The 20,371-nt window shown below is 34.6% G+C and overlaps 2 protein-coding genes across 8 annotated transcripts in view; one reads left to right on the top strand and one right to left on the bottom strand.

Annotated features, from left to right (window-relative positions):
• LOC134261475 (unconventional myosin-VI-like) overlaps positions 1 to 20,371 on the top strand; it is a 36,871-nt gene that overhangs the window by 14,545 nt on the left and 1,955 nt on the right. For 3 of the 7 annotated variants that reach the window (XM_062743908.1, XM_062743910.1, XM_062743914.1), the window contains 21 exons: positions 1,584 to 1,728; positions 10,469 to 10,626; positions 10,927 to 11,018; positions 12,160 to 12,232; positions 12,495 to 12,622; positions 13,701 to 13,796; positions 14,020 to 14,211; positions 14,424 to 14,517; positions 14,715 to 14,845; positions 15,131 to 15,338; positions 15,582 to 15,672; positions 15,885 to 16,035; positions 16,254 to 16,394; positions 16,564 to 16,640; positions 16,984 to 17,062; positions 17,298 to 17,347; positions 17,465 to 17,569; positions 18,928 to 18,945; positions 19,475 to 19,578; positions 19,707 to 19,841; positions 20,088 to 20,300. In XM_062743908.1, coding sequence (XP_062599892.1) covers positions 1,584 to 1,728; positions 10,469 to 10,626; positions 10,927 to 11,018; positions 12,160 to 12,232; positions 12,495 to 12,622; positions 13,701 to 13,796; positions 14,020 to 14,211; positions 14,424 to 14,517; positions 14,715 to 14,845; positions 15,131 to 15,338; positions 15,582 to 15,672; positions 15,885 to 16,035; positions 16,254 to 16,394; positions 16,564 to 16,640; positions 16,984 to 17,062; positions 17,298 to 17,347; positions 17,465 to 17,569; positions 18,928 to 18,945; positions 19,475 to 19,578; positions 19,707 to 19,841; positions 20,088 to 20,300 — 2,481 coding nt within the window. Of the gene's footprint in view, positions 1 to 1,583; positions 1,729 to 10,468; positions 10,627 to 10,926; positions 11,019 to 12,159; positions 12,233 to 12,494; positions 12,623 to 13,700; positions 13,797 to 14,019; positions 14,212 to 14,423; positions 14,518 to 14,714; positions 14,846 to 15,130; positions 15,339 to 15,581; positions 15,673 to 15,884; positions 16,036 to 16,253; positions 16,395 to 16,563; positions 16,641 to 16,983; positions 17,063 to 17,297; positions 17,348 to 17,464; positions 17,570 to 17,643; positions 17,676 to 18,927; positions 18,946 to 19,474; positions 19,579 to 19,706; positions 19,842 to 20,087; positions 20,301 to 20,371 lie in introns of all 7 variants that reach the window. The other 4 variants (XM_062743911.1, XM_062743915.1, XM_062743909.1 and 1 more) reach the window with 3 other exon arrangements.
• Positions 5,327 to 7,205, bottom strand: LOC134261476 (tripartite motif-containing protein 2-like). Its single transcript, XM_062743916.1, has 2 exons — positions 7,156 to 7,205; positions 5,327 to 7,023 (listed from the first exon to the last, which is right to left on the bottom strand). Exon 2 carries the CDS (start codon positions 6,996 to 6,998, stop codon positions 5,331 to 5,333), a length of 1,668 nt encoding a protein of 555 aa, XP_062599900.1. The 5' UTR covers positions 6,999 to 7,023; positions 7,156 to 7,205; the 3' UTR covers positions 5,327 to 5,330.

The following is a 20,371-nucleotide window of genomic DNA, read 5'->3' on the forward strand; positions in this document are numbered from 1 at the left end:
CACACTGCTGGGTCTGAATTAATTGTATATTGTATGTTATACAACAGGTGGTTGTAAGGTGGGGTCATCATCAGAGACCTCTCTGTCCACGGCCTCCACACTGCTGGGTCTGAATTAATTGTATATTGTATGTTATACAACAGGTGGTTGTAAGGTGGGGTCATCATCAGAGACCTCTCTGTCCACGGCCTCCACACTGCTGGGTCTGAATTAATTGTATATTGTATGTTATACAACAGGTGGTTGTAAGGTGGGGTCCTCATCAGAGACCTCTCTGTCCACGGCCTCCACACTGCTGGGTCTGAATTAATTGTATACTGTATGTTATACAACAGGTGATTGTAAGGTGGGGTCGTCATCAGAGACCTCCCTGTCCACTGGCTCCACACTGCTGGGTCTGAATTAATTGTATATTGTATGTTATACAACAGGTGGTTGTAAGGTGGGGTCATCTTCAGAGACCTCTCTGTCCACGGCCTCCACACTGCTGGGTCTGAATTAATTGTATATTGTATGTTATACAACAGGTGGTTGTAAGGTGGGGTCATCTTCAGAGACCTCTCTGTCCACGGCCTCCACACTGCTGGGTCTGAATTAATTGTATATTGTATGTTATACAACAGGTGGTTGTAAGGTGGGGTCATCATCAGAGACCTCCCTGTCCACGGCCTCCACACTGCTGGGTCTGAATTAATTGTATATTGTATGTTATACAACAGGTGGTTGTAAGGTGGGGTCATCTTCAGAGACCTCCCTGTCCACGGCCTCCACACTGCTGGGTCTGAATTAATTGTATATTGTATGTTATACAACAGGTGGTTGTAAGGTGGGGTCATCTTCAGAGACCTCCCTGTCCACGGCCTCCACACTGCTGGGTCTGAATTAATTGTATATTGTATGTTATACAACAGGTGGTTGTAAGGTGGGGTCCTCATCAGAGACCTCTCTGTCCACGGCCTCCACACTGCTGGGTCTGAATTAATTGTATATTGTATGTTATACAACAGGTGGTTGTAAGGTGGGGTCATCTTCAGAGACCTCTCTGTCCACGGCCTCCACACTGCTGGGTCTGAATTAATTGTATATTGTATGTTATACAACAGGTGGTTGTAAGGTGGGGTCATCTTCAGAGACCTCTCTGTCCACGGCCTCCACACTGCTGGGTCTGAATTAATTGTATATTGTATGTTATACAACAGGTGGTTGTAAGGTGGGGTCATCTTCAGAGACCTCTCTGTCCACGGCCTCCACACTGCTGGGTCTGAATTAATTGTATATTGTATGTTATACAACAGGTGGTTGTAAGGTGGGGTCATCTTCAGAGACCTCTCTGTCCACGGCCTCCACACTGCTGGGTCTGAATTAATTGTATATTATATATTATACAACAGGTGGTTGTAAGGTGGGGTCCTCATCAGAGACCTCCCTGTCCACTGGCTCCACACTGCTGGGTCTGAATTAATTGTATATTATATATTATACAACAGGTGGTTGTAAGGTGGGGTCATCTTCAGAGACCTCTCTGTCCACGGCCTCCACACTGCTGGGTCTGAATTAATTGTATATTATATATTATACAACAGGTGGTTGTAAGGTGGGGTCATCATCAGAGACCTCTCTGTCCACGGCCTCCACACTGCTGGGTCTGAATAAGGAGGAGCTACAAGAAAGTCTGACCACTAGGATCATGCAGACAGCCAGGGGCGGATCTAAAGGCACAGCCATTAAGTAAGTCAAGACCAGTGTTTACTTCTTATACATGTTACAGTAAAACTCGGTTATAATGAAGTGACTGGGACTTGTGAAATTACTTTGCTTTATCCGTAATTGGTTAACCGGTTACAAGTTGCCTTCCTTAATAAAAAGTGATTTACAGAAAATACTGTACCAGGATCAGAAAAATCAAATTCAAATATTTCCAATTTCACATTGAGGTAATGATGGCATATGATTCTTTGTGAGTTTGAAATTGCCACAGTTTAGTATGATAAATTGTTTTGCTGAGAATGTTTCTGAATATTTGTGAAATCAGAAATCTGGCAGTGCATGAAATTTTTGATTTTGATTGATACATGGAATGCAAATATTTCCTTATAATTAAGCTGCTTAAAAATGCCTAGTAAGATTTTGTACTGGAAGTCAAGTTTAATTTTAGTTCACCAGAGCCAAAGGCTCATGTGAGCTTTTCTGATCACATTTTTTGTCCGTCGTCTGTCCGTCTGTCTGTCTGTAAACTTTTCACATTTTGACTTCTTCTCAAGAACCAAGGAGCCAATTTTAACCAAACTTGGTACAAAGCATCCTTGGGTGAAGGGGAGTTTAAATTGTGAAAATGAAGGGAGTACCCCCCTTACAAGGGGAGATAATCAAGAAAAGACAAAAATAGGGTGGGGTCATTAAAAAAATCTTCTCAAGAACCACTTGGCCAGGAAAGCTGAAACTTATGTGGAAGCATCCTTGGGTAGTGTAGATATTAAATTCTTAAAATCATGACCCCAGGGGTAGGGCGGGGCCACAATAGGAAATCCAATTTTAACATAGAAATATATAGAACAAATTTTAAAAAAAAATCTTCTTCTCAAGAACCACTGGGCCAGGAAAACTGAAACTTATGTGGAAGCATCCTTTGGTAGTGTAGATATTAAATTGTAAAAATCATGACCCCCGGGGGTAGGACAGGGCCACAATAGGGAATCCAAGTTTTACATAGAAATGTACAGATCAAATTTTTAAAAAATCTTCTTCTCTCGGGCCAGGAAAGCTGACACTTATGTGGAAGCATCCTTGGGGTGGTGTAGATTCCAAATTATTTAAATTATTAATGGAGAGGGGGTAGGGGGCACAATAGGTATAGCAAGAGGGGAAATCTGGTAAAGAACTGCATCACCCAAGTTACTCAGATGAGTAATGTGGCCCATGGGCCTCTTGTTATATATATTTCTGATTTAAGAAGATTGAATTTCTTTTTTTTTTGCTCACCTTAGCTCAAGTGAACTTTTCTGATCTTATTTTGCCTGGTGTCCATCTGTACGACAGTCTGTGGGTCCGTCTGTAAATTTCACATTTGGACTTCATCCCAAGAACCACTGGGCCTATTTCAAGCAAACTTGCCATTAAGTATCCATACGTAAAGAACATTAAAAAAACCATTAGTGACCATCACATGATCAACAAAGATATGTGACATCCCAAAAAAGCTTTAGTATAACAAGCATAATACCTGATTAAACTTTCATCACAAGTTTACAGTCAATTCTTGCATAGATTACATGTGGAAATTGAAATCAAGTTCAGAATAAAATGTAAAGAATGAATCTTTATAACTCTGCTTTCTCGCCCCTTTTCAATGCAGAATTTTACCTTTTCAAGTTATAACATTGTCATATTAATTAGCTAAAGTCCTCAAGTATAGTCTGTATAAATACTCATAAAAGATTTATTGGGAAAGAGACTTTCAATATATACATGATATTGAATAAATAAAATTATATACTTCACTGTAAAAACCCGCTTAGCCATTACAGCTTTGTAGGTCATTATATTATTTGAGAGGGCTGGGGTCTATCAAGCATGCGATTAGTGTGAATACATTAGTGTGTTCGAGATGTACTAAGCTTTATGAATAACTGACATGTAAAAACCCTCTTATTATGTGCTGGAGACCAAACAAAATAGTACAGTTGAGATTACATTAATATATTGCTTTGAACTAAATCCTGTTTATTCTTGCCAGAAAAGTTAATTTTGGTCTTCTTTATATATATGAATTCAATAATTGTTGAAATTCTTTTTTGTACTTTTTGATTTTAAGGATTTCCATCCCTAATGGGACCTAATTCCCTACCCTTAAATGTCTGTCAAGTATATAATACACTGATATTATATTAAAGGATCTTATAGCGGAAAAGGATTGCCAGCGAGAAAGTTTTAAAAATGTTATTAATTAAGCAGTTGTTAATCAACAAAGATTGCATTGAAGTCTATGGGGAAAAACGTTTTTTTTTTCAAAATAATTTGAATATCAATAAATCCTGTGGTGGAAAGATGCACTGAAACATTAAAAATAGAATGGCAATTAAAAACAATTTTTTTACGTCTAAATTTTTTTTAATTGATTTTTTTATTAATTAAAAAAGGGGCAGATAACTCTCACCAAAACTCAAGGTCATAAATTAGGACACATCCCAATATACATACTAATAGTAATAAATGGGAAATATGTCTAAATAAACTCAAACTGAGTATTCAATTGTGTAAATGTTTTCTTCTAGTGACTTTTTATCCGCTATATGTATGTCTTTTAGCGCTCCGTATTTCAATTTCTTCCCCTTAATGTTTCTCAACTGGAATTATGCATTTGTGCACTTGTACCAAATAGTTTATTTTCTAAAGATAAGATTAATAATATTAAGTGTTTTTCAAATGACGATCAATGAAATTTATGAAAGTTGTAACTGAAATAAAAATCTTTTTCTGTCTCTCAAGAGTCAATAAACATAGCACTGATGTATATTAGAGACAAAGGCATATTGTGAATGGTACCAAAATAAATCAAACAAAATCGACTGAAATAGCATTTAATAACAATTTAAAAATCTTAACATTTCTAAATAAAGAATTTCACCCAGAATTTTCAATAAGCCATCTGAAAATTATTTGACCATCCATAGCTCGCGGACACTTGTACACAATGTCGCATAAATGTGATGAAAGCGCGAAGGTGAATAGATTTGAGTCACGTGTTCAGTGCTTTGTTATTCATGAGGTCAAAGCAGGTTGAAATTTGTAAACAAGGTGCCTTTACTATAGAGACAACTATCCGTGAATTTAGACTTTTTTTGAAAATAATATATGAAAACAAGACTGTTTCAATTTCTTTCACGAATTGACTATTTTATCTCTTTACATTGAGCGTATTTACAGCAACTTGAAACATCCATGCGCTCATATAAAAATTTGGCGTAAAGTCTATGAGAAATCGATGTAAACAACATACCCCTGCTATATTAATCAGATAAATACCTAATTACAGCGCATGGAATTAAAAATTGAAATTTAAATCAATAAACTACAAAGTTTGATGGAAAGATTGAGGCAATTATATGTATAGGAAATCTTTTTAAATTATATTTTTTGTAAATTATCGAGGGGCCAGATTTGGACACTTAAACGATTCATTCTTTAAATGCATTTTAATCCTATAGACAGAATTAACAAAACTGCATGCATATTGAAGAAATCAATTGACAATTTTTATTTTTTGATATTTGGTGTTTTAAATATACATTCATGTATCATTTTCTGATTTTTTTTATTCGAAAATACATTGTCTACATGTATTTGATTTTCTTCACTTTACCACTGTAACACTCAGCCACAAAGAGGTTATCTCTGGTGTCCACACATAAACCCCATGGAGACTGTAGATCACAGTTATCAATGTAACGGAGGAACTGTCCGTCCTGATCTAGGATGTGGATACAGTTGTAAGAATGGTCGGCTATCAGGATCTGACTATGGCTGTCTGTTGTGATGCCGCGTGGATCAAAAATTCTCTTGGTAGTAGAGGGATGACCAGTGTATCGAAAACGGAGTTTTCCTGCCTGGTTAACCACCACTACTGCAGAAGCTCTCCAGTCAGCCACACAAATATCTAGGTTCCTGTTCTCACTGATGAATTTAATATAGTTACCAGATGAATACAAAGGTTTACCTTCACTATCAAACTGAATGGTTTGTTTCTCTGTGGAGCCAGAATAACGGACAGAGTAACAGATGACTTTTGATTGTTCTCCATCATCACTGTTCATGGTAACCAGGAAGTCACCTGAGGAGGTACTACAGACATTGTAAGGTCTCCACCCCTTTAGTCTGATCACTTCCTGTATCTGTTTATTCTTCACCATGTTCACAGTTCTTGTATTACAGTCAGTATAAACTAGATCTCCACTCCTTGTCACTGCTACGTCCTCTGGTGAGTTCCCAGACTTGGTTTTGATTGACTTCAGTAGTTTGCCCTGGAGGTTGTAGAGTTTCATGATTGTGGCATCTCCTTTTGTCAAGATTTCTTCATCACTGAGACAGGTAACACTGAATAGTCGGTCATACCCAGTGTCTATGATGGTGATGAGCTTTGGTTGATCAAGCAGTGGTTTGACTGGAGGACAGGATACAGCTACTGGTGTTTTCATTGCATAGCCATGTTTTTCTGTTGTAATGGATAATGCTGACAGAGAACCAAACATTTGATGGAGCTGTTTTGTGTTGATCTGATTAGGAGAGAAACTTGGTAATGATACGTTGACTTTAGGAGGTAAACTTCTGAATTCAGTATTCCTGGATTTGTATGCAGAGGTTAGGGAGATATCATTGGAGTCCAGTATTTTCTTCAGATCAACTATGCACTGTTTCACTTCAGAAGTAATTTTTTTTATTTCTTTTTCCTGTTCATTTAGAGCAGCCAGGTGTTTAGTTTTCATCTCATCAATTTCAGATTTCTGTTTGTTGACAATGATGTTAATTTCTCTGTGCCAGTCTTCTCCATGTTTGGTGACAGCTGTTGTCAGTTTCCCATACTTTCCATCAAGGACTGATTTTTCAGCAATCATTTCTGATGTAATCTCTTCATATCTAGGACATAAACACTTTTCTAATTCTTGAATATCATTTTTCATTTCTTCCTTTTTGTCATTAAATATCTGAACAATGCCCATGAATGTGTGTCCTTTATGTTTGTCTGATACACAAAGTGAACACACTGGGATGACACATTCCTTACAGTGAAGTTCACAAAGTTTTCCAGCATGGGTGGGACATATAGGTGTAGTTCCCTTTTGTTTGTATGGCACCACTTTATGTTCTTTAGATAAATCAGAGAGATGCTCCCCTACACAAGCCTTACAGAGTTTAACATGACAAAAGTCACAGTACATTGGAGGAACAGGAGTCTCACACAGGTCACAGCACAGGACATCTTGGGCACTGAGCCGTGGGTCCATTGGAGTTTTGATGTACCAAATTTCCCTAGAAAAATTGAATTATAAACCTCTCATTATAGCTCATATTTTTGATTGGGTAAATTTTTAAATCAGGAGTTAATTGGTATCATGAAAAAATAGATTAAGAAATTATAAAAAAAAAAAAAAAAAGCCTCACTTGGTACAGGTATGATGTAAATTCCAACTGTGTAGTCAACTCCTGTGCTGTTAACCCCTGTTATAAACTAAAGTCTTTGTGATCTATTTGTACATGGTATCTTTGGTGATCTAAAGGTGTTTAAAGGTTTAAAGTCTGCAGTTTGTATTGACTGAACAATGCATTAAAATGACTCTGACACAAAAAATCAATGCAACTCATTCAAATTTTTAACTTTATAAAAAATTACTCAACATTCACAGAGTAATAAAACAATGAGCAGACACTGATTTAATTTAAAAAATAGTTTATATTTAGACTGCTTTAAATGTTTGAATTGAAAAGGTTTACTAATTTATATCTTAAATATATTCCAATGTGATCATCTGATAACTTTATTTAATGTTCCACACTCCAAACGTGGTCATCAAACTTTATTTTAAGATAAACAGTGACAGTAAATTGTCTCTTGATTGTAATCGTTGTGGTTTTTTTATTTTGTTGAATTAGGACATTTCTTGAAAATTCATCAAATTATATACACACTGTCAGGTTGGTAATGATAAAAATGTGTCTAGTATTTCTTGGAAGGATTAAAATCTTATTGAATGATCACAACAAATTGACAAGCCATATTTGTGAGGCTCTAATGCACACTTATGATATTGAGGATTGTTGTTAAGGGACTCTGACCCTCAGCTAGGAAGGATAACTCTTTAATTTATTATTTAATTCAAAAAGTCTTTAAATGAAGTTTGAAAATTAAATATTTTTATGCAACAATTTTCATTATATGCCTCTCAATGTGCTTCACAGTTCTTTGAATTTCTCAGAAAGGTCTGATTAAAAGTAGAAATTTTATAGCATGAAAGCATTTTAATATACCAATGTTTATTTATTTAAAATGATATGAAATTAGAAGTGATTTCATGGAGCTTTGCAAAGAACCTTGAAGCACATTGAGAGGCATATGATGAAAATTATTGTCTGAAAAATTAGGGGGTTCAGGAATAAATTTTCGGTAAAATATTTTCAATTAAATATATTCTAGAACAAACATGGACACATTTAGAAATATAAAAAACTTTACTTGGTGAAAAAATTCCAAGTAGAACAGAAGTTATGAAATTATCAATGTTGTGAGTACTGCTATTTTATGTAAGAAAATTTCTATACATACGAGTACTAAATGATGGCACAATAAAAGAAAGAAAAACCCGTTAAATCTAGGTATTTTTTAAAGGATAGTGTCTAATTTTATCTAGAAGTAGGGCAAACTATATATTTTCGGAAAGGTCTATGCAAGCCCTAATTTTCTGTTTTCATGTCAGCTAAAAAATATCCAAGATGGCGGCAAAATATCCAATATGGCCGCCAATAGTAAAAATGGTCGATACAGTCTTATTAAAAACATACTTTCAAAATCAGGTGAGTTAAGAATAAATAATGAAATTTTATGAATTATTTACAATTTATTACTTTTAAAAGATTTATTAAAATAAGGATCGTAATAAAATATGGTCACTAAAAGTTAAGAGTTCTGTCTTGACATTGCAAAGAAGAAAGATGTCAATATTATGAAAATGGCAAAAAATGGGAAAAAAGAATTTACTACAATTAATTCACAACTTTATTTTTAAATTAACATAGATCTTTAAAATACATGATATCAAATTTCGGTTTCAATCAATCATTGTATATATTATCCATGCTTCCTTGAAAAGTTGAGTGTTAATTTCTCTCAGACTTCTGCTACTACCGGCCGCAGGCGGGTACCATAATCATGATATGGAATGATTCTAGCACTTTCCCGAAGTCTAACTGTATATACTCACTGAAAAAAAATTAAACCACAAAGTATCATGTTCACAAACAAAATTATAAATATTTCATAGTTATAAGTAAAACAATGAAGAAATATTTTCTTTTATCACATTTGAACTTCGGGTTATTCATTTATTATACAGACAGTATTTCAAAATTCAGAGGAAATCCAGGCTGCAGAATCAAATTTGTACATTAATTTTATATCAGGGATCGTTAACTAGCATATATATAGGTCCCTGTATATGTTATATAGTAGGAAATAATCACAGTTTTCATAGATTTTTTTTTCCAATGTCTAAAATTATTTAATCTCACGTTTTACGATACAAAAGTGTGCATGAATTTAAAGGTACTTAGAAACTGTTCAAAAGTTGCATCGGGTTGACGTCTTTTGAATGAAATCCGGGTGAATTATTTTCCGAGATGATTACAGAACCACAATATTGTGATAGGAAATTTTCTCAGCTTTCTAATAGTGTATGTTGCATAAAAATATTTCGATTACTTACCGTAGTAAAATTGACCTCTTTCCTTTGAAACGAACATACATAAACTTCTGCACATTGCATCAAGATGCAACAATAACAATGTTAATCTTCAAAATGTAAGCTTTCCTATGATAGGTCAATTTCGTTAATTCCTTAAAAATCGCCTCCCGGAAATCCAATCAAAATGACGCTATCAACGTCGCGGAGACAAAATTACAGTGCCATGTATAAAAGGGAAAACCCTGTATCCAATTTTAGCACAACTTCGACCCGGTAATTTTTTAATACAAACTTTTCAGAATGACATAAAACACACATCATACGAAAGTTAAAACAATGTAGAAAAAATCATTATATTTAATTTCTAGATAAATTATAAATAATAATGCAAAATTCACGTTTATAAACACCAATAAATTGCGTTTAAATGGCACAATTACATAGCAAAGTCGGGTTACCTGAACCCCCTAGAAAAATATAATTTCAAGCTTCATTTAAGGCTTTTTGAATTAAATTAGATAAATTAAAGAGTTGTCCTTCCTGGCTGAGAGTTGGAGTCCCTTAAGAGGTGAAAAAATTATAGTACCCAAACAAAAGTTTTGTTATATTGTATAAAGTATCATTGTCGCAAACCACAACCAAAATGTATGATTCTCTCCCATTCCAGCTGTGGTTGAAGAGAATACTTTTATACCTCATTAAAATATTGACCAATGTGAGAAAAGCATAGTCAAGAAATGAACTTTGACACAACCTTTCTTTACCCAGTCACTGTTTAACATATTTTTTGTTTACTGATGTCAATTGTTGATTTCAATATTGTTATTGGCTGAACATGATGTCACATCATAAGGGGCAAAAATATTCATGATTACAACACTTTGTTATCAAGCTGATAGGAGAGAGCTTTAGGAACTTATACGAAATATGGCTTGAGACGTTTCAAGGTATTCACGTCTTATTATGCATAATTATGTAATCATGTCTTATGCTTTAGATGATTGTTTGATTATTTCCAGAGTTCCACTAAAGTCTGGGGAAGCTGCGAGTGCTCGAGATGCCCTCGCTAAATCCATCTACAGTCGACTGTTTGATTACATTGTGGCCAGTGTCAACAAAGCTATTCCATTCTCATCCACTGTTAGCTACATAGGCCTGTTGGACATTGCTGGGTTCGGTAAGGAAATCTATTAGAACTGACATGAAAAATGGTTAAAACTTTATTTTAAGAAATTCAGATATTATCAAATTATTTTGACAAAATATACTAATAAATGATCTCCACTTTGATCTGTATTTAGAGTAATTAGATTTTGAAATGTTTTATGTCAAAATCTGCAAGAAAAATACTAATGAGTAAAATAGGAATTAAATAATTATATACTAAGTAATTGAAAGGGGTTTAATTTGAAAAGAAAATTTCTAACTTTTTTGTGTTGACATACTAGTGAATTAGAAATGATGTTGTGTTTTCTAGAGTATTTCCAAGTAAACAGCTTTGAGCAGTTCTGTATCAACTACTGTAATGAAAAACTTCAGCAATTCTTCAATGAGAGGATTCTTAAAGAGGTATAATAACTCCTTCATATTTGTTATCATAATTCTAACTGAATGTAGACAGTGAATTCATTTGATTATTTATTTCTTTTTAAATAACTTTTGGCTGAAAGTGTACTTTCAAAACTTCAGCTTTCATGACACACTCCACATAAAGGTAGCAAAAATTTTGTTGCATTTTTCTTTTTCAATAGCAGTTATTTAATGAAAAAATTCATAAGCTATTTAAAATGTCCATATGAGACACACCTTTTTATGCTTATTTTCATACATTATAACAAAAATTCAACAACCAAATTTTTACAAAAAGAAGTATACAATTTTAATAAATCATGCTTTTGTATGTATATCATTCTTTTTCACAATTGAAAACAATGTATGAATCTTAAGACTCTGAGATGGTCAAGGGGGTATTAAGCCTCCCTTCCTTTAAATTCCCCTTGGCTAAGTCTAAGATATTTAATTTCCTGAGTAAGATGTGCAAAAATGTTGACTTTTGATTCTTTTTGAATTATGCAATCTTTGTTAAATGTATGGGGATTTTAACATATAAAGTGAAGAAAATTAGAAACTTGCCTTTTTGTAAATTAAAAAAACTATATTATATCAAAGGTTGGACGCATTTGGACTCCTTTCTCTCCCCTTCCTCAGAATAAAATAAAAAGGAAATATTGCAGATTCATGCATGAACACATTGATTCATGCATGAATTCTTGTAAAAATATAAAAATTTTGCAAAAATATAAAGATTTTTCTAAGTACATGTAGCCTTTTGCATGTAAAACATTGCAGCTTTGTTATTGCTTAAGTTACTAGAAGATTTCACCTCTAAATTAATATCACCCAATTATCAGCTGCATTCACTGAAAGTTTAGATTTGATGTATAAAATAAACATTGTAAAAGAGTGTTCCCTCTTCAAGTTGACAAATATTATCACCAGAAATGAATGTCCTTCTCTAAGTTTACAAGATGGCTCTATATGATTAAAAATACTGGAATGGGACATAAGAAAAAAATGCTTACAATCAATCAAGAAATGAGAAACACCATGTATAATTGAGATCAAGGTGTACATGTATTGAGTGAATGGTCCTACTTTGATGTGTCTAACTGTTCTAAAATTTATGTTGAATTGAAATATGTTTTTCTAGGAACAAGTTCTTTATGAGAAGGAAGGTCTAAATGTCAAGAAAATCACATGGACAGACAACCAGGACTGTATAGGTATAGTTATTAATAAGTTATAATAGGAATTATATTACAAATATTTATACTAGTCAGTAAAATGAACTTGTATATGAAACCATCATCATTTGACAAAAAAGGAGGAATTGAAAAAAGTATTTTAGCTAATGAAGATTTCATTAATTTCTTTTGAAAATAAATTCCTTGATTGCAGCCAAAGCCCCATGCACTGGATAATGATCTTGATCAGTTTGGCATAAAAAATCTTATACATATATTTTGTTTTCTTTTGCTTAAAAAGACTTGATAGAGACAAAGGCCAATGGTATTTTTGATCTCCTTGATGAGGAAAGTAAACTGCCAACCCCCAAACCAGAGCACTTCACAATGGAGGTCCACAACCGCAACAAGTCCCACTTCAGACTCAGTGTAAGTTCATGTCAACAAGTCACACTTCAGACTCAGTGTAAGTTCATGTCAACAAGTCACACTTCAGACTCAGTGTAAGTTCATGTAACATTGTGTGTGTTTGTCAACAAGTTAACTTCAGATTGAGTGTAAGTTCTTGTAACAAGTCACACTTCGGACATATTGTAAGTTCATGTCAACAAGTCATACTTCAGATTCAGTGTAAGTTCATGGCTGTCAACAAGTCACAGTTCAGACTCAGTGTAAGTTCGTGTCAACAAATCCCACTTCAGATTCTCTGTAAGTTCATGTAACATTATGTGTGTTTGTCAACAAGTCCCACTTAAGACTTAGTGTAAGTTCTTGTAACAAGTCACACTTTGGACTTATTGTAAGTTCATGTCAATAAGTCACACTTCAGACTCAGTGTAAGTTCATGTAACATTGTGTGTGCTTGTCAACAAGTCACACTTAAGACTCAGTGTAAGTTCTTGTAACAAGTCAAACTTTGGACTTATTGTAAGTTCATGTCAACAAGTCACACTTCAGATTCAGTGTAAGTTCATGTCTGTCAACTCACACTTCAGATTCAGTGTAAGTTCATGTAGCATTCTATGTATCTGTCAACAAGTTACAATTAGACTTCATGTATGTTCTTGTAGCATTTCATATTTCTAGATCTGTCTTAAAGTTGATAACATGCGTAGCATGAACACTACTTAATTAAAGATGAAACAGCTAATTAAAATGTCATATCTCAAACACTTTAATCTTGAATACTGCAACACTTGGTTATAATGAAGTCACTGGGACCTCTGAAATTGCTTCACTATATCCGTTATTTGATATAACCGTATAAGAAATTCATTAAATTTATATAGCTGGGGAACCAAGATGACTTCGTTATATCCTTGAATTTGCAATATCCGTGTTCGTACTAAACGAGTTTTGCTGCACTAGAAATGTGTCTCATTGGCAGCTAATTTTTTATGCTTACTACCTTCATAATCTTGATTCCTCAGGTATCTCAGAGTTTAATTTTGGTCCCTTTGAGAGTTTTAGATAATAAGGTTTGACAGTATAAACTTGTTCCTTTCAGTTGCCCAGGAAGTCCAAGTTAAAAATCCACCGTGATGTAAGAGATGACGAGGGATTCCTGATCCGCCATTTTGCTGGAGCTGTCTGTTATCACACGGTATGTATTATGTTTAAAGATAAAGTTTTGTTCTGTATTTAGAATTGCATTTCATATTTATATGACTGTCTAAAAGATGAAAATGATCTTGAAGGCATCAAAAGTGAATTTGAAAAAAAAATTTTCTAATAGGCTTCAATTATTGTTTATGAAATTATGTACTGATTTTGTGTTCAGGTTTTGTATTTTGCTGTTCATTAATTTGTTGCTCTGTTCTTTACAGAATTTGTTCATAGAGAAAAACAACGATGCCCTTCACGCTTCACTGGAGTTCCTTATACAGACGAGTTCTAATAAGATGTTGAAGACGATGTTTGAGGGAATCCAGGTCTCCTCTGGCAAACTCAACTTCATCAGCGTGGGAAGCAAGTTCAGATCTCAGCTACAAACCCTGATGGAGAAACTCAAGAGTACGGTGAGTGAATGGTGTTAGGGAGGCAACTCCAAAATCTTGTATCTATAGGGTATATGGTGAGTCTATGGTAAAAAGGGGGCAACTCCAAAATATTATATAAAAAATACGATATGTTTACAGTGTATGGGAGGCAACTCCTAAATCTTTTACACTTTATGGAGTTTAATATGATGACTTTCTCCTGAAATTCATTTGTTTATTCTTTGAATTAGGGAACAAATTTCATCAGATGTATTAAACCCAATGTAAAGATGGTTGACCATCTGTTTGAAGGAGGGCAGATTTTAAGTCAGCTTGAATGCTCAGGTAAGAAATTATAGGACAACTTCTCATTTTTCTAGACAAGCAATATTTTTTTTTTAAACTTTTCAATTAAGTAAGCTTCTTTTTCTTGTCTTGAAGAAAAAATTACATTTTTTTATTACAGGCAAATTTTAACTTAATTAGCTACTGCTTGCCTTAACATGAAGAATTGTTCTGTAATATTTATCAATGTATTACAGGTATGGGTTCAGTGTTGGAGCTGATGCAGCAGGGGTTCCCCTCTCGTACACAGTTTGCTGATCTCTACAATATGTACAAAAAGTACATGCCTGCTGATATAGCTCGCCTGGACCCTAGACTTTTCTGTAAAGTATGTATGCAATGATATAGCTCGCCTTGACCCTAGACTTTTAAGTAAAGTATGTACACAAAAGTGTTTTAAAGAAGCAAAAATTTAGAATTACAGGTTTTTTAATGCTATGCAATTATACTTGTATGAATGCTATGCCTTGATTGCCCACCAGCTCATTTGGACAAAATGATCCAATGATTCAAATATTTTTTATTTTTGTATGTGTCAGCCTATTGATTCAGAACAGTACATGACTTATTGTATATTATGACACAATTCCTTAATGATTGTTTTTTTTTTCAGGCCCTATTTAAAGCTTTAGGATTGAATGAAAACGAATTCAAATTCGGTCTCACAAAAGTCTTTTTCCGACCTGGAAAATTTGCTGAGTTTGACCAGATTATGAAGAGTGACCCAGAAAATCTGGCCATGTTAGTGAAAAAGGTCAAACGGTGGCTGCTGTGTTCTCGCTGGAAGAAAGCTCAGTGGTGTGCCCTATCTGTCATCAAATGTAAGTCAGAAGTCAGTCATGAACAGTACTTTAAATTCTGTCATTCTGATTAGTTCAGTGGTCATATTTATACACCATGACAAATTATCAATTTTTCCGTGATCATGTTTGTTTTCATGCAAGGGGAAAATGAAATAAAACTTTTCTAACGAAGCATATAACACTATATGACAAAGGAAGTCTTATTGTGGCTGCTTTTGCTATGTATATTGGTTAAGGGGGAGTGTGGTTTTGATTTTTCAGTGAAGAACAAGATTCTGTGGAGAAGAACTCAGATCATCACGTTACAGAAGTCAGTCAGAATGTGGAGGGATGTCAGGAGATTCAGACCCAAGTAAGTTATTATAGAGATGTCAGGAGGTTCAGAGCCAAGTAAGTTATTATAGAGATGTCAGGAGGTTCAGAACCCAAGTAAGTTATGGTGCTGGAAAAGAGGCTAAAATGGCACCTTTCTCAACAATTATTCAAGAGAAAACATCATCATCGTATCTCATCTATTGTGATTTATTTTGGATATGTCAGGTATAATTGAGTGTTACTTCACAGGTATGAGATGATAGTACAGGTTAGACAGTCCCAGGCTCAGCTCTCACAGATGGAGGAGATCATCAGTCAACTAAAGAAGGAGAAAGAGAAGGCAACCAAGCAGGCCAAGGAAATCGAAAAGGCCTTTCTGGACTTTGTCCATAAAATCAGGGTAAGTGTCAAATTGTAGGGGAGAACAGCAAAACATTTCTTGTATACAAAGATGCCTTAATAGGAGACTATTGATTATTATAATTAAGGTTTTCTTGAAGTGGCCATTGTCTAAAAATTATTTTTTTAACAATATAAACTTTAGGTGTGTACAGTGTAATGTTAATGATTATCAGACAACATTTAGTTGAGTGAGTTGATGTGTGTTAATGATTTCAGACAACCAACATCACCCCTGAAGAGATGCAGAGGACGATGAACCACCTTCTGAGTCAGATGGACCAGACGTTCCAAGATCTGAGGAAGAAACTGGAGGACGAGAAGATCAAGGCCGAACAGGAGAGACTCAGGAAAATACAGGTATCTCTTAATATCATAGGGTAATTCTTAATATCATATAGGCACAAAAGAGGCCCCGAAAGATACAGGTATCTCACAAAAGTTAGGTCTATGTATAGAGTTGTATCAAAATGTGAAAATGGTTTGAATGTATCATTATTGTTTTACATTGCTTTTTTCCACTTTGTAGGAGGAAATGGAGAGAGAGAAGAAACGAAAGGAAGAAGAAGAAAGAAGGAAGAAACAGGAGGAAGAAGAAAGAAAGCTGTAGGTGTCTTATGATCTCAGTTTAAATTAAATCACTGGGTTTTAAAAGTATCATAGTTTTGGTATAATGTAAAGGAGAAGTTTTTAACTTGACCCCGCGGAAAAAACTACGTCTACAGTATTTGATGTTTAAGTGCTTCTACAACTTATGTTCTACTAATGTGAACAATTAGGAAATTCAGAAATGTTTTGCATTATCGTTTTTGCCTTCCAGAAAAGCAGTAGTATGGTATTAAGAAGTTGCAATTTTCTATTCTTAAAGAATATTTTGCACCAATGTGGTATGGTAGAACAAATTTCTACAATTTGATAAAAATTAACATTTCTATCTATGGAATTCCAGAAAAGCAGAAATGGAGGCTAAACGTAAGAAGGAAGAAGAGGAAAGAAAGAAGAGAGAGGAAGAAGAAAAGAAACAGAAGGTAGTCAATTTAGAAAACAAAATATCTATTATAGTTTGTTACTGCTGACCAGTTGGTCTCATAACATGCAGGTGTTAGTATCCTAAAGTAGAAAATAATCAGATACATGTAAACACAAATTGTGCATTGCAGTGAAAAATATTCTGACTAACTTCGTGTATATGTCTCATGCTATAAATATTATGAAAACTTTCTTGCAAATTCTTTATATCAATCTTAAATTGTTTAATCTCAGGCCCTGATGGCAGAACAGTTAGCAAAGGAGAGAGAAGAGAACAAGAGAAGGTGGGCCATATTATATAAGGAGGCAACCTCATTATCTATGATGTAGTCAAGTTTATAATTGATTGATTTGAATGATAAGACTTCACTGTCTAATTGCTCTCTATTGTTGATAATCAGACAGGAGATCCTTGAGCAAGAGAGACGTGACAGAGAGCTGGCTCTACGTCTGGCGTCTGAGGATCAGAACGAGGTGGAAGATGTCGTGGTACCTCCTCTACAGAGGTAAGCTCGTAGTTAATAAAACAGCTCAGAGAACTCACAGATATAGTGAGAAAGAGGCAGAGAATCAGAACGAGGTTGAAGATGTGGTGGTACCTCCTCTACAGAGGTAAGCTTCACAGAATAAACAGCTTAAAGACATAGATAGCATGCAAATCCTCTACAGAGGTAAGCTTAAAGAGGTCAAAGAAATGGGTGGAAGATGTGGTGGTACCAACTCTACAGAGGTAAGATTATAGACCTCACAGAAAAAAAGGAGCTTAAGCACAAATATTAGTCTAAAGTAATTATAACTTTACTAAAGGGAAATAATCTCAAAAACAGTGAGTTCAGAGACAGAGGATCAAAGTGAGGTGGAAAATACTGTAAATCACTTTTTATTCGCGAGAACTTTATTTTGGTGTAACTACGCGAGACTGTGTGCCTGCAAAAACTTATTTCTCGCGTATAGTGGTATTCTTTAGGATTATATTGTGCATTAACCATAATTCGTGAAAATATTGTCTCGCTAATCAAGAGTAAATGACTATCTCGCGAAAATAAGGAGTCGCGAAAATTAAGTGATCTACAGTATAGAGTATGCTTACAGAAATAGTGAGCTCAGACATTGATAGCATTGTAATACTGTATACAGGGAAATGTTTCGTCCACTCCATGATAGGGCGAATTAAAAATTTAGGCAAATTCAAAGAACACAGCATAATTTCTTAAACAGAACTATGAATGGCCGATTTTTACAAAGGGCAAAATTATTCACAAGTTCAAAAGGGCGAAATAACACAGAGCAAAAATAACCCTGTATGCTGTAATTCCTTCACCACATAAGTAAGCTCAGAGAGTAAGGTCACAGAAACAGTGAGTTCGGACAAAGACAACAGACATATAGGACCATCAGTAAGGCTCAAAAACAAGTTTGAACTTGTAGTCAGATATAACTTAGTGTTCAAACTTCAAAGACAGAAACAGGTTGTGTAATATTGCAAACAATGTTAACAGCAGCTTGTTGAAGGACAGAACCAATATGTAGTACTGTGGTTTCATCAATATTCGTTGGGCACCAATTTTCGTGGATTTCGTTGTTGAGCCGATCCACGAATTCAAATGTTCATTGAATTACGAAATAGGACATACATTTGTATAGGCAATGCTTTTGTCCACGAAATTACGTATCCTCGAAAATGTCTGTTTTACAAAATCCACGAAAATTGATGCCGATGAAAATTGATGAAACCACAGTATTCATCTAATGGCTCTAAAGTTGTGTTGAGAAATTTTGAAATCTTACTTTTCAGCATTATTTTGAAGATTTCCATTCAATGTTAGTATACTTGTAATATATGATGTTAACTTTTCATATACAGCACTGATGATGGTAGAAAGTAAGATCTTTTTGTATCTAGTTCAGAATTTTAAATACCGCTGATTGATACATGTATAATCAGAGAATATTTAAAAAAAGAATTTCTATAAATATGAAAGCTGAGTCTACTGTTAATTGATTTTCTGATATATGAAATGATTTTTCTTCTATGTGTTGCCAAAAATGTTACCGAGCACTCAATTTCTTTTCCTTTTAGCCCAATGCTAGACAAGTCAATGCTCTTTATGTTTATTGCAGCTATGAATACCAGGCAGAATATGTTAAACATAATGATTACAATCAATTCATTAAACAATCATGCATAAAATAATTTTTACTAAATATATTTTACATTATTCTTGTTAAAAAAACTGAAATTTAGTGATTCAATATAAATATAGAAAATTCAAAATGCAAGCTTTTCCATTGCATCGTTTTATATCGATATACCCTGCTTCCTGCACTCAGATCTGATCAGCATCTTGCTTAACATTGTGCTGCACACACACAGAATTATTTGTTATGAGAGCTATCATTTCTATTTATAGATCCGAGGAAGTTCGGGCGTCACGAGCAGCAGCTCTTCAGAAGAAATACGATCTGTCCAAGTGGAAGTACGCAGAGCTCAGAGATGCCATCAACACATCGTGTGGTCAGTTAATATTTTAAGTTAAAAAATCATTGTTTGAAATGTATTTATGGGTATGTTTACTTTGAACAATGAAAAAAAAACCCTTTTTTGTGGCATGAGTCCTCAAACCACTTCTGTCTTTATTGCAGACATTGAGTTGTTAGATGCCTGCAGGGAAGAGTTCCACAGGCGACTGAAAGTGTACCACTCCTGGAAACAAAAGAACAAGAAGAAAACAGGGGCTAAAGAGGACGAAAGGGCCCCAGAAAGTGTTCTCTCCAATGGTGAGTCAAAAAGAGGAAAAAACATTACAAAAATTGTATTACACTGTAGATTTGGAATTTTATTCTTGTTAAACTAATTTTGTAAATTGATCAATACATTCTTTCCAAGCTTCAATTTGATATTAATTTTGCAGCTTTGAAGAAATAAATGGTTTTCTACACACTACTAACACTCACCTATACCCCCCCCCCTCCCCCCCACACACACACAAGAATAGGAACATTATAATATTCTTCCTTTTACAGCTGATGAGCCACAGGTGGCACCACAACAAACCAAACCAGCTGTGGAGAACCAGCAGAGATTTTTCCGTATTCCGTTTGCACGCCCAGCCGATGAATTTCGTGACGACCCCACCCACAAGAAACATGGTCAGTGGTACGCCCACTTTGATGGTCAGTACATTGCTCGCCAGATGGAGCTTTACCCAGACAAACAACCACTCCTGCTAGTCGCTGGTGAGATGGGAAGACCAAAAATTTTAAACAATTTTACCTATCTGTCAAGTATACAAAAAATCAACTTTCAA

Source organism: Saccostrea cucullata, unplaced genomic scaffold (assembly GCF_032062105.1).
Source record: "Saccostrea cucullata isolate Sc308-1 unplaced genomic scaffold, CSIRO_AGI_Scuc_v1 ctg2616, whole genome shotgun sequence".
Classification (NCBI taxonomy): Eukaryota; Metazoa; Mollusca; class Bivalvia; order Ostreida; family Ostreidae; genus Saccostrea; species Saccostrea cuccullata.

Coding starts and splice junctions, on each gene's coding strand:
- LOC134261476 (XM_062743916.1), bottom strand. CDS start 6,998: ATGGACCCACGGCTCAGTGCCCAAGATGTCCTGTGCTGTGACCTGTGT.